The sequence below is a fragment of the Oncorhynchus nerka genome, linkage group LG26 (genome assembly GCF_034236695.1).
Source record: "Oncorhynchus nerka isolate Pitt River linkage group LG26, Oner_Uvic_2.0, whole genome shotgun sequence".
Classification (NCBI taxonomy): domain Eukaryota; kingdom Metazoa; phylum Chordata; class Actinopteri; order Salmoniformes; family Salmonidae; genus Oncorhynchus; species Oncorhynchus nerka.
The window spans coordinates 17054240-17069022 of NC_088421.1; the positions used below are offsets into that span (position 1 = coordinate 17054240).

The 14783-nt window shown below is 42.5% G+C and overlaps 1 protein-coding gene across 3 annotated transcripts; it reads left to right on the forward strand.

Moving 5' to 3' along the window:
- The first annotated feature begins 3080 nt into the window (after positions 1-3080).
- LOC115110515 (casein kinase I-like) lies at positions 3081-12872 on the forward strand. 3 transcript variants are annotated; one of them, XM_065010173.1, is made up of 11 exons: positions 3081-3297; positions 5754-5844; positions 6083-6193; positions 6487-6635; positions 7011-7239; positions 7449-7619; positions 7785-7933; positions 8274-8463; positions 8888-8934; positions 10518-10584; positions 10711-12872. In XM_065010173.1, exons 2-10 carry the CDS (start codon positions 5769-5771, stop codon positions 10548-10550), a joined length of 1155 nt encoding a protein of 384 aa, XP_064866245.1. In that variant the 5' UTR covers positions 3081-3297; positions 5754-5768; the 3' UTR covers positions 10551-10584; positions 10711-12872. The 3 variants fall into 3 exon arrangements, with proteins under 3 accessions (XP_064866245.1, XP_064866244.1, XP_029492100.1); XM_065010172.1 differs by having other exon boundaries at positions 3082-3295; positions 8888-9027; XM_029636240.2 differs by lacking the exon at positions 3081-3297 and adding an exon at positions 3309-3432 and having other exon boundaries at positions 8888-9027.
- Positions 12873-14783: the final 1911 nt, after the last annotated feature.

Below are 14783 nucleotides of genomic sequence, written 5' to 3' on the forward strand. Positions count from 1 at the left end.
ACTAATTTACCAATCTAAAAAATGTTAGCTGATTAATTGGGCTAATTGAGTGACTGACGTAACAAGAAAAAAAAACTTGATGCACTACCAAATTTGGAAATTGCACCGTGTGTGTTCTACTATTCTGACTTTCAACATCAAGTTCAGACCCCAACTGAGTTCCACAAAAGGGGGAGGCTGCCAGTTGCCCATCACTGTGCAAAACCATCAGGATCTAGAGGTACCTTATGGTGACCTCCGCTGTTCTTTCACTTCTGCTGCTTGTGTCTAAACTCCAGGGTGCATGACTATGGAGATTTGATTTTGATCTCTTTTAGTCCCCATTTGGACTAATCTTCCAAGAGTCTTTAAACATTAAAATACAATTTAAAATATGAACACATTTCCACATATAATACACTACTACAAACATACATAATATACTAACATAATGACCGAATAAATACTCAATCTAAAAAAATATTGATTCTCCATCTACTATAGTCCCACAACATTTCTATGTATTATATTTAAATCGTTTTAAAATGTTTAAATGTATATATTGAAAGGTTTCTGGTTTGCTCAGTTTATTCCATTTCTTTATTGCTCTAAATCAAAATGTTATTTTTCCTATTTCTCTTTTCTGTCTGGACAACGCATAGATGGTGGACAATCTATTCCTATTATTTACGGAACGTCTGTCTCTTACCAACTGAATACCATTGTGAATAGAACTTGGCCGTTTTAAATTATGTATATTATTAAATAAAATATTCATGTACCTTTCAATTATCTTATCGATTGATGACCAACCAAGAACATTGCGCATGACTGCAACAGAAGAACCATATCTCCACCTTAAAACAATCCTTGCTGCTTTGTTCTGTGCATTCTGCAGTCTCCTAGCTTCACTTGATGATGCATTTCCCCAGACCACCGAACAGTAGTTCACCTGACTCTCAATTAATGCTTGTGTTATTTGCTGAATAATTTTTCCTGATAAATATTTAGCTATCCTTCTGATTATGCATGCTGTTTTAATATATATTTTTTTACATAGATTAGTTATTTGAGAATACCATGATAAGCAGTTGTCTAGCTGCACTCCCAATAGTTTGGTTTCTGCCACATCTTCAATTTGTACTCCTCCCATACTTAATTGTATCCCATGCTGTTTTGGCCTTTTCCTAGTGGAACAGACCAACATAACTTTGGTTTTCTTGGTGTTTAAAACAAGTTTGTTTTGGCAAACCCGCTCCCTAATATTCTCCAAATCTCCTTGTAAAGCTTGCTGTACCTGTTGAACCGATTGTCTTGCTGCATACATTGTAGTATCATCTGCAAATATAGTAGCTTGAGTTTCAGCTAAGGCATAGGGAAGGTCGTTGGTATATATTAAATAGAGAAGTGGCCCGAGGCAGCTGCCCTGCGGTATTCCACTGGTTTTTTAAATGTTTTTTTTTTTACATAGATTAATTATTTGAGACGACCATGATAAGCAGTTGTCTAGCTGCACTCCCAATAGTTTGGTTTCTACCACTTCTTCAATTTGTACTCCTCCCATACTTAATGGGGAAGGTCTTTGGTATATATTAAATAGAGAAGTGGCCCAAGGCAGCTGCCCTGCGGCATTCCACAGTTTAACACGAGGGGAAGAAAATGAACCATTGATATAGGTGGACTGTTTCCTGTCAGTTAGATATGACTGTACCCAATTCAATGCTACCTCCTTAAAACCATAAAGCATTAATTTTGTCAAAATTATTTCATGATCAGCTAAATCAAATGCTGCACTGAAATCTAAAAATAGTACACCCACAAACTTGCCATTATCCATAGCATTGAGCCACTGGTCTGTCATGTCAACCAATGCAGTGGTCGTGGAATGGTTTTTGCGATAAGCATGCTGATTGGCTGTAATCTGATCATTCCTTTCCATGTACTCCCATATTTGTCTACTCACAATACCCTCCAATATCTTACTGAGTGTAGGGAGTAGACTAATTGGTCGACTATTGGCAGGAGTAATGGGTTCTTTGCAGACTTTCGGGAATAGGACACAGTTTCGAATGCTTCCATACATTTGCAAACATCCCCTTTTCCAGTGACCAATTAAATATGTATCTCAGTGGAACTGCAATCTGGGGAGCAGCACAGCGAAGCAAAAAAATTGTCCATAAGACCATAACCTGTAGATTTACCATCACGTAATGACTTCAATAGGTTTAACACCTCCTCCACTGACACCGTTTGCAGACTAAAAGAGCAGATCTTGCTGCTCATAATATGATCATCAATCCATTGGACAATAGCTTGCTTGGAAGAATGCATGTTTTTTATTATTTGACCTTTATTTAACTAGGCAAGTCAGTTAAGAACACATTCTTATTTTCAATGACAGCCTAGGAACAGTGGGTTAACTGCCTGTTCAGGGGCAGAATGACAGATTTATACCTTGTTAGCTCGGGGGTTTAAACTTGCAACCTTCCGCACTCAACACTCTAACCACTAGGCTACCCTGCCGCCCCTTTTGCCATATTTCTTTGAGAAAAGGCCTCACCCAGTTCATCATCAAGCCATGGAGATGGACGAGCACCAACTGTACTCTTTCTTATAGAGAACCCTTTGGTAATGTGGATGAGGACTAATGTCTGGATGGAATCTTCACTATCTCTAAACCACTGCTATTTGTTATGATGGCTCTTGTCTTCACTCTATTATCCTTCATAACAATGTTCATAAGAATCTAATCATCATGCAAAGGCCTATTCTCTTTATAACTGAACAAAAGCCAACTCTCTATGGTTGCGTTTACACAAGCAGCCCAATTCTGATCTTCTTTACACTAATCTTTTCATATCAGCACTTTTTCAGCACTGATCTGATTGGTCAAAAGAACAATTAGTGAGAGAAATATCAGAATTGGGCTGCCTGTGTAAATGCATATTATTTTCACTAATTCAGTTGCATCTATTTTCTGAGGCTGCCTATTCCTCAAATGTGTAACATTTAAGAATGTCTACAGTTGTAGCTGTTCTATTTCTTTAAGGCAATCCGGGTGCTTCTGACATCATCGATGTTGGTCAATGGTGCGTTGGGAGTAACGAGAGGGGGAGACAGAACTCTGATATAGACGGCCATTAGTATTGAAGCTTCACAGGGACTATCAACAGGGAGTATAGCCGATGCTAAAGGAAAATTGGGGTATGAGAGCCACCAGAATCCGTTCCCATCCTTCGCTGCCCGGGGCCCAGTCTGACTGACATCCTTCGGATCAGCACCGCCACTGAACCACCTCTCGAATAAACCTATTATCGTGTGAGTAGTGTACGGGGGAACCGACGAAACCAGGGGGGAAAGGGAACTTGATTCGACCGAACCGGAGTCTTGTATTCAGGAGCGTCGCAGAGGGGGAGGGGGCGAATAGAGATGGCTATCACTGGAGAACATAGGGTAGGTAAGGGTGTGGCTAGAATAAAGTCAAAATGATACATGATCGTACACACTGTCAACTATTTGTGAAGCTTGAAGGTATTTTAAATGGTGTGAATGACTGGTACATGGTTGATGCGCAAGCGTATTCTCAGGCTACTTACTAGCTAGGCACAACCACTGCTGAATACGGACAGTTTGTATTGTCACAGTAGCAACCTTTTGTTTGAAGTGTACGGTAGATGTTATTATTATTGTAACCAGTTCGACTTTTGAGTGATCGTAAATGTCACAACTATTCACTCTAGTTGAGATGCTTCCCTTTTGATTGTTACCAACGCAGCGACAGCTTTCTAAAAGGTTACGTAAGAAGATGTTTAGTTGGGTTGATGATACTCAAATCCGTAAAAGGATTTTGTCCATGCAAATATTAAATTTAACGTTGCCGTACCTAGTTAATACATTAACACCTAGGTGAAATAGACTGGCATTATGTAGGCCTAGTTGTATTGTTTCTGAAAAAATAGTCTCTTTTCATGTGGTTGTGAAATCCTCCTAGCTTTTTGTAAAGACAGAATTCCTCTTAAAGAGAACGCATTGTAATTCTATGTAGGTTACAGGCCCACACTGATGAAATGATTCAAGTCAGTAAATGCTCTGTAGTGTTTCATGGGAGTAGTGGTAATGGTTGAATATTGCAATACATGGTGTCGGAGTGTATGGTTTACACTGTAGTTAGCAGGTCCTGATCGTTTCCTACCAAAATATAAAGCCTGGCTCTGAACTGTGATCTATTGATAAAACCTCTCACATGACCCAGTAGGATGAATCAACTGCTAAATAATTATCATAAGTCCCGTGTTAAACTGAATATTCAGCGGTAGACCATTGTGATTTTCTACACTGTGACACACTATAGTTGGCAGTGTTCCATAGCTGAATATCATGCATGGAGCAATCTGTGATATAAAGCAATGTCATTATTCCTGACAAAGCAATTAATCTATGGTGTTTCATATACAGGCCCTGGTTAATGTTAGGCCTGAGCTGGGTCTCTACAGTTAAAACCCTCGTGTTGTAATGAAACCTAACCCTGTATTAACCCTAATCCATCTACTACCATCACATCTGTATTTCTGTCTGTCACCTGATGCCTCTTCTGACAACACTACAGGCAATGGGAAGAACCTCATGCCAATTTTTTGGAATCATTTCCGGGAAGATATTTTGTCCCTCTTGGTAGTTTAAATATGCACAACTAGTCCTGCACAATTGATTACTTTTTCCATTCCGGAATTGGTATGCCCATTGCCACACAACTGAGTTTGACCGAAAATGCTTCTTCTCGTTTTTCCTCATTCTGCTCTGTCATGAGCTACTTGCATTTCCAAAGTATTATGTTGAGAGGAAGTAGACCTGTAATCGTGGTGAGGTATAATGTGGTCAGTGCTGTAGGATGGCCTAGGCCTAATCATAGGAAAAACATGACACGGTCATACACATACAATGAAAAGCTCTATAGTAGTTTTAGTAATGAGAACTGACAGAATAATGCTTCCCATCTGTATGTACTACATTGTCAACTGAGAGATAGAATAAGCTTTTCTTAGGCCACCTAAATTGGTGTGGCGCTCTATAAATTATGCCTCATATCCTTCTCCAGGTCTTGCTCTAAAGTTCGTTGCACAGATTCCTTTGTGGGCTTTGACACACATACAGCCCACGCAGCAGCGCCTTTGCAGTGGCTGCAGAACATGGCGTGGTTGAGGGTGCTAAATAAATGATGATCCTGCTCCAGTGTCACGTGCAGTTTGGCTCAGAAGACTCTCTTCCTTCCCTCCCTCGTGTCTGACAATGTCTACTATCCAGGCCCCAGCTGACTCTGGGGAGCTCTCCCGGGCCCTTCCAGGGAGATATGTTGTTGCTCTTTCTCTTGTCTTTCAGGCCTCATCTTCCATATTTCCCTCTGTATTTCCCACTTTCTCTGTACCTCCTCAGCAGCCTTACAAATGTAATCATGTAGCCTATCGCTGGAATCCAGACCGCTGTCTGCTAATCAACCTGCTCAAGCTACACACTCACTCAATTCATTTAGTTGTTTGCAGTTAATGGTCGTCCTGTTTGGAATGTGTAAAGTGACCATTGTAAGACGGCCTACCGCTGGTTCAGGAAGAAATGTTCCATTAGTCAACGTTTTTCTTCGATTCGAGATCTAGTGAATTAAGTTGGATTTGTATCGTTTCTTTTCATTTGCAAATTAGCCTATGCCAAGTGTAAAATATAAGACTGTACAGTCATGGTTGCCTCGTAACATCGTGGCCTCGTCTGTTCTGTGTCCATAGTGAACTTTCAACACCATGGATCTGAGAGTGGGGAACAAGTACCGACTGGGACGGAAAATAGGGAGTGGGTCCTTTGGAGACATTTACCTTGGTAAGTGGAAGTGCTCCATCTCCCTCTGTTGGCATTTCTCTTCTTCCTTGTCCTTTTCTCCATTTGCATCTGTCTACTGGCCTAGTCCCCATATTGGCTTTTTTCCTCTTAGCCGTAGACTTTCTTTCCATTCCCTGGGTGTTCAACCGGAGTTTCTTTCCATCCATGTTCATGGTTCACAAGTTGCTTCTGAGCCGAGCCCTGGTGTGTGTGTGTGTGTGTGTGTGCACTTCCTCAGGTGCCAACATTGCCACGGGCGAGGAGGTGGCCATTAAGTTGGAATGTGTGAAGACCAAACACCCACAGCTGCACATCGAGAGCAAGTTCTACAAGATGATGCAGGGAGGAGGTGAGGAGAATTGGGGGGGGGGGGTGTAACTGAGAAGGAACATTAGTAAATGCCACATTGACACGTCTGAGTGTATTGGGATCAGTAAGTAGTGACTATCATAAATGGTCAAATGTACCCAGTTATTGCATTTATTTCATTTCAGAAGTATCATGTTCACCAAAATAATGTGTTGAGCACTGAAACTCTTTTGCTGAAGTTGTTGTTGTATGACATTAGTCATAAAGGATGTATGCGCACGTAACTATGGTTAGATGTACACTAAAAGCTACTTCTTTGTGCCTGCCTGACAGTGGGGATTCCCTCGATAAAGTGGTGCGGGGCAGAGGGAGACTACAACGTCATGGTGATGGAGCTCCTGGGCCCCAGTCTGGAAGACCTCTTCAACTTCTGTTCCCGCAAGTTCAGCCTCAAAACGGTGCTACTGTTGGCAGACCAGATGGTACGGAACTTCTATGGTGTCATCTTTTCCCCTCAACGTTCATTGTACTGTTTGTCCTCTATACCCTTTACCAGTAACTCTTGTCTGCTGTCCTAACTTTGCTTGTGCTGCTGTGTAGTCGCATTACTCTTCTATACTATTTGGCTGTCCTTTCTCCACTTCCTGTCCTCATTGTTCTTCCTTTTGCTCAGATTTGTTCTGTTACTTATTGTTTCTGTTTTTACTGATGTTGTGCCCCCCGAAAGGCATTGGCTGTTGGAGGGTTTAAATGACTTAGCTTACAGTAATGTTTCAAGGCTTTTACAGACCATGCCAGCAGAGCTTTCTGTTGTCTCGCTTCTCCTTTTCTTCTGAATCCTCATCTGTCCTCTCCAGATCAGTCGCATCGAGTACATCCACTCCAAGAACTTCATCCATCGCGACGTCAAGCCCGACAACTTCCTCATGGGGCTTGGGAAGAAGGGCAACCTAGTGTACATCATCGACTTTGGCCTGGCCAAGAAGTACAGAGACGCCCGCACACACCAGCACATCCCCTACAGGGAGAACAAGAACCTGACAGGCACTGCACGCTACGCGTCCATCAACACCCACCTGGGCATCGGTAAGGGACTTTTTAAATCACCTCCTCCTGTTTGGCTGAAGTATCTAAATGTCTTCATGAATGTGATTTCATTTTACACTCCAATGCTCATGCCTAGTGTTGAGATGTAGTGACTATTGTCCCCTTGTTCTTAGCTTACATATTTTGATACCACTCGATCCTGTCTGTCCTAAATAGCAAATCATTCAAACCTGTCTCCTGTTCTTCAGAGCAGTCTCGGCGTGACGACCTGGAGTCTCTGGGATATGTCCTCATGTACTTCAACCTGGGCTCTCTGCCCTGGCAAGGCCTTAAAGCCGCCACAAAGAGGCAGAAGTACGAACGCATCAGCGAGAAAAAGATGTCCACCCCCATCGAAGTGCTCTGCAAAGGATACCCCTGTAAGTGACTGCTAGTATCTGTCTGGGCTGTGACATTCGTATCAATGTGCGTGGATAACTATTTTTCTTCTCTATTGTGTTGTAACAAACATTTGCATATACCACAGTCTCTCAATCCTGGGTTTTTGCTCACCCTTCACTATTATTGCCATTGCTTGTCTGCAGCCGAGTTCTCCACCTACCTGAATTTCTGCCGCTCGTTGCGCTTTGACGACAAGCCAGACTACTCATACCTTCGGCAACTCTTCAGGAATCTGTTCCACAGACAAGGCTTCTCCTATGACTACGTATTCGACTGGAATATGCTCAAATTTGTGAGTTTGCCACACCAAAGCTCTTATTCTTTACAAGGAACTAAGTGCTACATTCTGTCTGTACACCAGGTCTCTCCAACCCTGTTCCTGGAGAGCTACTGTCCTGTAGGTTTTCACTCCAACCCTAATCTTGCACACCTGATTCTAATAATTAGCTGGTTGATAAGATGAATCAGGTTACAACGGGTTGGAGCGAAAACCTACAGGAGGATAGCTATCCAAAAACAGGGTTGTAAAGCAGTGGTATACACTATCCAGTGTCCACATAATCAGAATGATTTGGATGAAGTGTTCTATGTAGAGTTATGGGTTTGCTGTAACCTGTGTGGTCTCCTCTCAGGGTGCCAGTAGGACAGCAGAAGACGGCGAGAGGAGGGGAGCTGACGAAAGAGACGAGCGTATCGTAGGAGGCCCTCGGGGATCCGCTGCACGGGGTCTCCCGCCAGGGCCAAACCCACCAGCCGTCAACAGAGTTAGGAATGGACCAGAGCAGGCCATCTCTAACCCCGCCTCACGGTTGCAGCAGTCTGGTGAGCACACACCAGTGCTCTTTTTAACTAGAGCTATAGTTGACTGGAATAGGAACATTTAGGAAATTATCCAAAAAGGGCCAATAGAGTGAGAGTGTGTGTGTGTGACTAACACACTTCAGTTAATTACTGTAGCTCCCTTCTGCCAATCAGTGTAATTTTGTATATGCCGTATCTCTATGGCAAGACACATCATTCATCCAAGTTTCGTCAAAATCGTCCCAGTGCTGTCAGATTGCGTGTGACTAATTTACGAACGAACGGAGACCGAGCAGCAGAACACTACCGGATTTCATTGTGGGGGACAATGAAATGGCTTTTGATATAGATAAATCATTTTGTAACCGCATTGACAGAAATGACGGTTTGCAGTCAACAGTTCTATTTCTAAATGGCCTTCTCCCTTGTATTCTTCCTCTTTCAGGGAACACGTCGCCGCGGGCTATCTCTCGCGCTGAGCGTGAGCGGAAGGTGAGCATGCGGCTCCACCGAGGAGCCCCCGCAAATGTGTCATCCTCTGACCTTACAGCCCGTCTTGACCAATCCCGAATTTCCACATCGCAGGTACGCTAACGCTACCCCATCATGCATCATCACAAACCCTAAAACCCAGGTGCCATGCACCTGAGCCCAACTCCTACGACCAACTTTTTGAGGGGGAATATCAACTGGAAAAATGTCCACCCTTCCAGAACAAGATTACATTTCTTGTCAAAGAGTCAGAGGACTTCCTATTAGTGTTTAGCTTCTATATTATGTAGCATGCAGTGGGTTGATTATTATTTTTATATTGTGCCACAATTGCGGCACTCACTTGATCACCCTCTTATTTGCACTCCAATTTTCGGAGTCCTTTGTTCTCTCAAATCAAATGTATTTATATAGCCCTTCTTACATCAGCTGATATATCAAAGTGCTGTACAGAAACTCAGCCTAAAACCCCAAATGGCAAGCAATGCAGGTGTAGAAGCACGGTGGCTAGGAAAAACTCCCTAGGAAGAAACCTAGAGAGGAACCAGGCTATGAGGGGTGGCCAGTCCTCTTCTGGCTGTGTCGGGTGGAGATTATAACAGAACATGGCCAAGATGTTCATAAATGACCAGCATGGTCAAATAATAATAATCACAGTGGTTGTCGAGGGTGCAACAAGTCAGCAGCTCAGGAGTAAATGCCAGTTGGCTTTTCATAGCCGATCATTCAGAGTATCTCTACCGCTCCTGCTGTCTCTAGAGAGTTGAAAACAGCAGGTCTGGGACAGGTAGCACGTCCGGTGAACAGGTCAGGGTTCCATAGCCGCAGGCAGAACAGTTGAAACTGGAGCAGCAGCACGGCCAGGTGGACTGGGGACAGCAAGGAGTCATCAGGCCAGGTAGTCCTGAGGCATGGTCCTAGGGCTCAGGTCCTCCGAAAGAGAGAGCATACTTAAATTCACACTGGATAAGACAGGAGAAATACTCCAGATATAACAGACTGACCCTAGCCCCCCGACACACAAATTACTGCAGCATACATACTGGAGGCTGAGACAGGAGGGGTCAGGAGACACTGGCCCCATCCAATGATACCCCAAAGTCACCAAAAATTAGAATATTATCTGCTATGACTACAAGGTCCGATAGGAATTCAGGGAACTCAGTGAGGAACGCTGTATATGGCCCAGGAGGCCTGTAAACCATATCTATAAAAAGTGATTGGGTAGGCTGCATAGATTTCATGACTAGAAGCTCAAAAGACAAACATCTTTTTTTCTTTATTTTTTTGTAAATTGAAATTTGCTATCTTAAATGTTAGCAACACCTCCGCCTTTGCGGGATGCATGGGGGATATGGTGACTAGTGTAACCAGGAGGTGAGGCCTCATTTGACACAGTAAATTATTCAGGCTTAAGCCATGTTTGTCAGGCCAATCACATCAAGATTATGATCAGTGATTAGTTCATTGACTATAACTGTCTTTGAAGTGAGGGATCTAACATTAAGTAGCCCTATTTTGAGATGTGAGGTATCACAATCTCTCATCGTGATACCTTTCCCCTCCCTTTTCTCTCTCTGCAGGTCAGCATGCCATTTGAGCACCTGGGGAAGTGAAACATTCAGTTCCACATGCACTGGATACTGACAGGTGAGGATGTCTCTTTCCCTAACACACGCAGGACTTAAGTAAATGTACCTAGTTTGTCAGACAGTGTTTTCTTGTTATTTATCACCTATCTATACATCTGACAAAATACGCAATCTTCCCTTGCAGGGCTTCAAGAGATCCTTTGTCCCAGTTTTGTTTCTGTTGTGAATTTTTGCTAATTGGACAAATAAGTGGATCTTGGAGGAAAGGACAGAGAATCATAAACTGATGAAAGGATGGCAGTTGGTCAAGGACTGCAGGAATTTCTCCCCTCCACCCTAACTTTGATGGGATAAACCTGGCCTGTAATAGTACGAGGATAAGATAGTGAATAACCCCCTCCTCTCCACTGACTCATTTACCCCATGGTAGCTTGGATCATGCACCCCCTGCCATACACCTTTGTCCCTCCCCCACTATTCTCTGGGTGGCTGGCAGGTAGAAGACTGATTTAGGGGTTGAAAAAGACAAGCTGGTGCTCCTTTGCCAAATATAGTTGCGGGCACAAACGCGTTCCAAACCAAGAAAAGGTCAACTCGAAATTTGGGCTTGTGTGGATTTAGCCATTTCTGTTTACACCGCAAAGACCACACACACAAATGTACCCATGTATGTTTTAACCAGTTAATTTATAGAATAGTAAGGGGCTGTACTGATTGGTATGATTTACTGTGCATATTTTGTGAATAGATCATATTCATTTGGTGGGAGTCCTATTGAGGCTTGGGCAATTTTACTTATTTGATGTTTTAACTCCGAAAGGAAAGGTACAGCTGAAGAGAAGGAATGGTGAGATGGGTGGGTGGTAGATGAAGCCATGAGAAGAAAGGAAGAGCAAGTGAACATTAGCTGAAATTATGTTGGGTTCTTTTCCCCTACTTTACCTCTTACTGAATTGCTAATTCTTCACTTTAGCCTAGCATTTAGGCTACTTCAACCCACTTTGGAACTGATGTTGTCCAAAAGCCAACACCTCACACAATGATTGAGGTGGACATGCGTTTTCTACCCTTCTGCTTTTATTTATTCACCACCTCATCCACACTTGTTTTTTTATCCTCCCTTTTCTGCCCACTTTGGTCTCCTTTTGATTTGTGTTCTTTGGTTGTAATATTTGGTAGGTTGGTAAGGTCAAAGCAACCATGCTTATTTTAAGACTGCAACACTCTTAAGACATGGGAGAATCACAAGCTTTCTTAATGTATTTGACCAGAGACTACGATGGACAAGTTGGCAAATGATGGTGGCTATGATTTTCATGATTTTTCTTAACGCCAACTTTTACATTTTATTTTAATGTTTTTCTTTTTGTAGGTCTGATGGGAATGGATGAGCTCTGTACTTGATTGACGGGGGGTGGCGCATCAAGTGCAATGGCTTTTTTATTTTTTTACTTCACTGTAAATATTTGTTATTTCTGTGTACGCCAAAATGTGGTTGGTTGTTTTTAAGGTGTAATGTAGAAAAATAAATGCATAAATTGCAGCTGGGGATCAGTATTTTTTTTTTTTAATATATTAAGTACTAAATTGGGAGGGATTTTAGAAACTTACATCGCCAACTTGGTCGTGTGTGTGTCGTCAGAAGTGTAGGTCTGGTGCATGGACTCTCAGAATTCCATAGGTCCCCAGTTAAGATCACAGGGCTGCTGGGGACAAACTGCAGGCTATACATTTCTCATGCCTCATTATTTGAGATTGTCCGTCTCGCTGTTCTTTTTCCGATACTCCATTTTGTTTCTCTTGTGTACGTGGAAGCTCTTGGAAGTATTGCACTTAGTTTTTTCTATTTTATTCCCAGCAGTTTGTTCATAGTCTGTTGAGAATGTGTCATTACTCTCGCCATCACTCCACTCAAAGCCTTTCCTGGAGGACCTGATATAGGACCTGATATAGGGCTGTCTACTTTTTTCTTTTTTTACAAAAAAAGCACTCTTGAAAAAGATGTTGACGTCATCGGCGCCTTCTATTGCAAAATAAGAGGTCCCTGGATGTCATTTACCAGCACCCTTGATGTCATTGATAACTGGGACTCGGATGCAATCACAGTGATGTCACAGTTTCTGGTAATGACCTGTGTTTGCGTCGTGTCCCTTTGGCAAGCCAGTGTGACCCAGTGGCAATGTAACTACGGGGAGGGATAGCGCTGGTCAGGCTATGGGGAGTATACACCTTATGTATTGTGTACTGATATCTTGTACAGTTCTTTAACACACTTTAACTTTATTTACAACAGTATTTGTGTATATTTTATGACGTAATAAAAAAATAAAATTTCCTCACTAGTAATTTGTTGAAATGGCTCTATTCTATTTCAGTTCTATGCACTTGTGTTGTGTACTGTTTATTTTTGTAGCTGTACAGTCGTGGCCAGAAGTTGAGAAAGACACAAATATACATTTTCACAATTCTCCTGCCTCAGTTTGTATGATGGCAATTTGCATATACTCCAGAATGTTATGAAGAGTGATCAGAGGAATTGCAAAGTCCCTCTTTACCATGAAATGAACTGAATCTCCCCCCCAAAAATTCCGCTGCATTTCAGCCCTGCCACAAAAAGGACCAGCTGACATGTCAGTGATTCTCTCATTAACACAGGTGTGATTGTTGACGAGGACAAGGCTGGAGATCACGCTGTTTGAGTTCAAATAACAGACTGGAAGCTTCGAAAGGAGGATGGTGCTTGGTATCAAGGAAACACGTGCCGTCATTGCTTTGCACAAAAAGGGCTTCACAGGCAAGGATATTGCTGCCAGTAAGATTGCACCTAAATCAACCACTTATCGGATCATCAAGAACTTCAATGAGAGCGGTTCAGTTGTGAAGAAGGCTTCAGGGCGCCCAAGAAAGTCCAGCAAGCGCCAGGACCATTTCCTAAAGTTGATTCAGCTGTGGGATCGGGGCACCACCAGTACAGCGCTTGCTCAGGAATGGCAGCAGGCAGGTGTGAGTGCATTTGCATGCACAGTGAGGCGAAGACTTTTGGAGGATGGCCTGGTGTCAAGAAGGGCAGCAAAGAAGCCACTTCTCTCCAGGAAAAACATCAGGGACAGGCTGATATTCTGCAAAAGGTACAGGGATTGGACTGCTGAGGACGGGGATAAAGTCATTTTCTCTGATGAATCCCCTTTCCGATTGTTTGGGGCGTCCAGACAAAAGCTTGTCCGGAGAAGACAAGGTGAGCGCTACCATCAGTCCTGTGTCATGCCAACAGTAAAGCATCCTGAGACCATTCCTGTGTGGGGTTGCTTCTCAGCCAAGGGAGTGGGATCACTCACAATTTTGCCTAAGAACACCGCCATGAATAAAGAATCCTCCGAGAGCAACACATCCTCCGAGAGCAACACAACCTCCGAGAGCAACACATCCTCCGAGAGCAACACATCCTCCGAGAGAAACTTCTCCCAACCATCCAGGAACGGTTTGGTGACGACCAATGCCTTTTCCAGCATGATGGAGCACCTTGCCATAAGGCAAAAGTGATAACAAATTGCCTCTGGAACAAAACATTGATGTTTTGGGTCCATGGCCAGGAAACTCCCCAGACCTTAATCCCATTGAGAACTGGTGGTCAATCCTCAAGAGGCGGGTGGACAAACAAAAACCCAACGCCTTTGACACTTATGAAATGCTTGTAATTATACTTCAGTATTCCATAGTAACATCTGACAAAAATATCTAAAGACAACTAAGCAGAAAACTTTATGGAAATTAATATTTGTGTCATTCTCTCAACTTTTGGCCACGACTATACACTGCATTTGGGAAATGGCATGTTATTGTATCTAAAATGGGACCATTTGAAAAGACTGGAGGAGTGACTGGGTCTGAAATGCTTTTTTTCAAAATTCAAATTAAATTGTCAATACAGTAATGAGACATCTCAGTACACATTTATAAAAGTCACTACACTTGAATACATGAACATGTCAGGATTAATAAACATTTTACATTCAATTTGCAGATACATTTTTTAAAGGATCAGGGTTTACATTTTTGAAATTATGTAAGAAAATATTGTTCTTGTCATTGACTAATTCTATAGATTTTAATTAATATTTAAGTAAAACATTTCTGGTACGGATATATTACTGAAATTGAATGGAAGAAAGCTTGGTTGGCCCTTAATTTCTTTCACTTTGACATACCAATCAACTTTAAAATGGGGAAAATATTATCCAAATGTTTTGAGACAAGTTA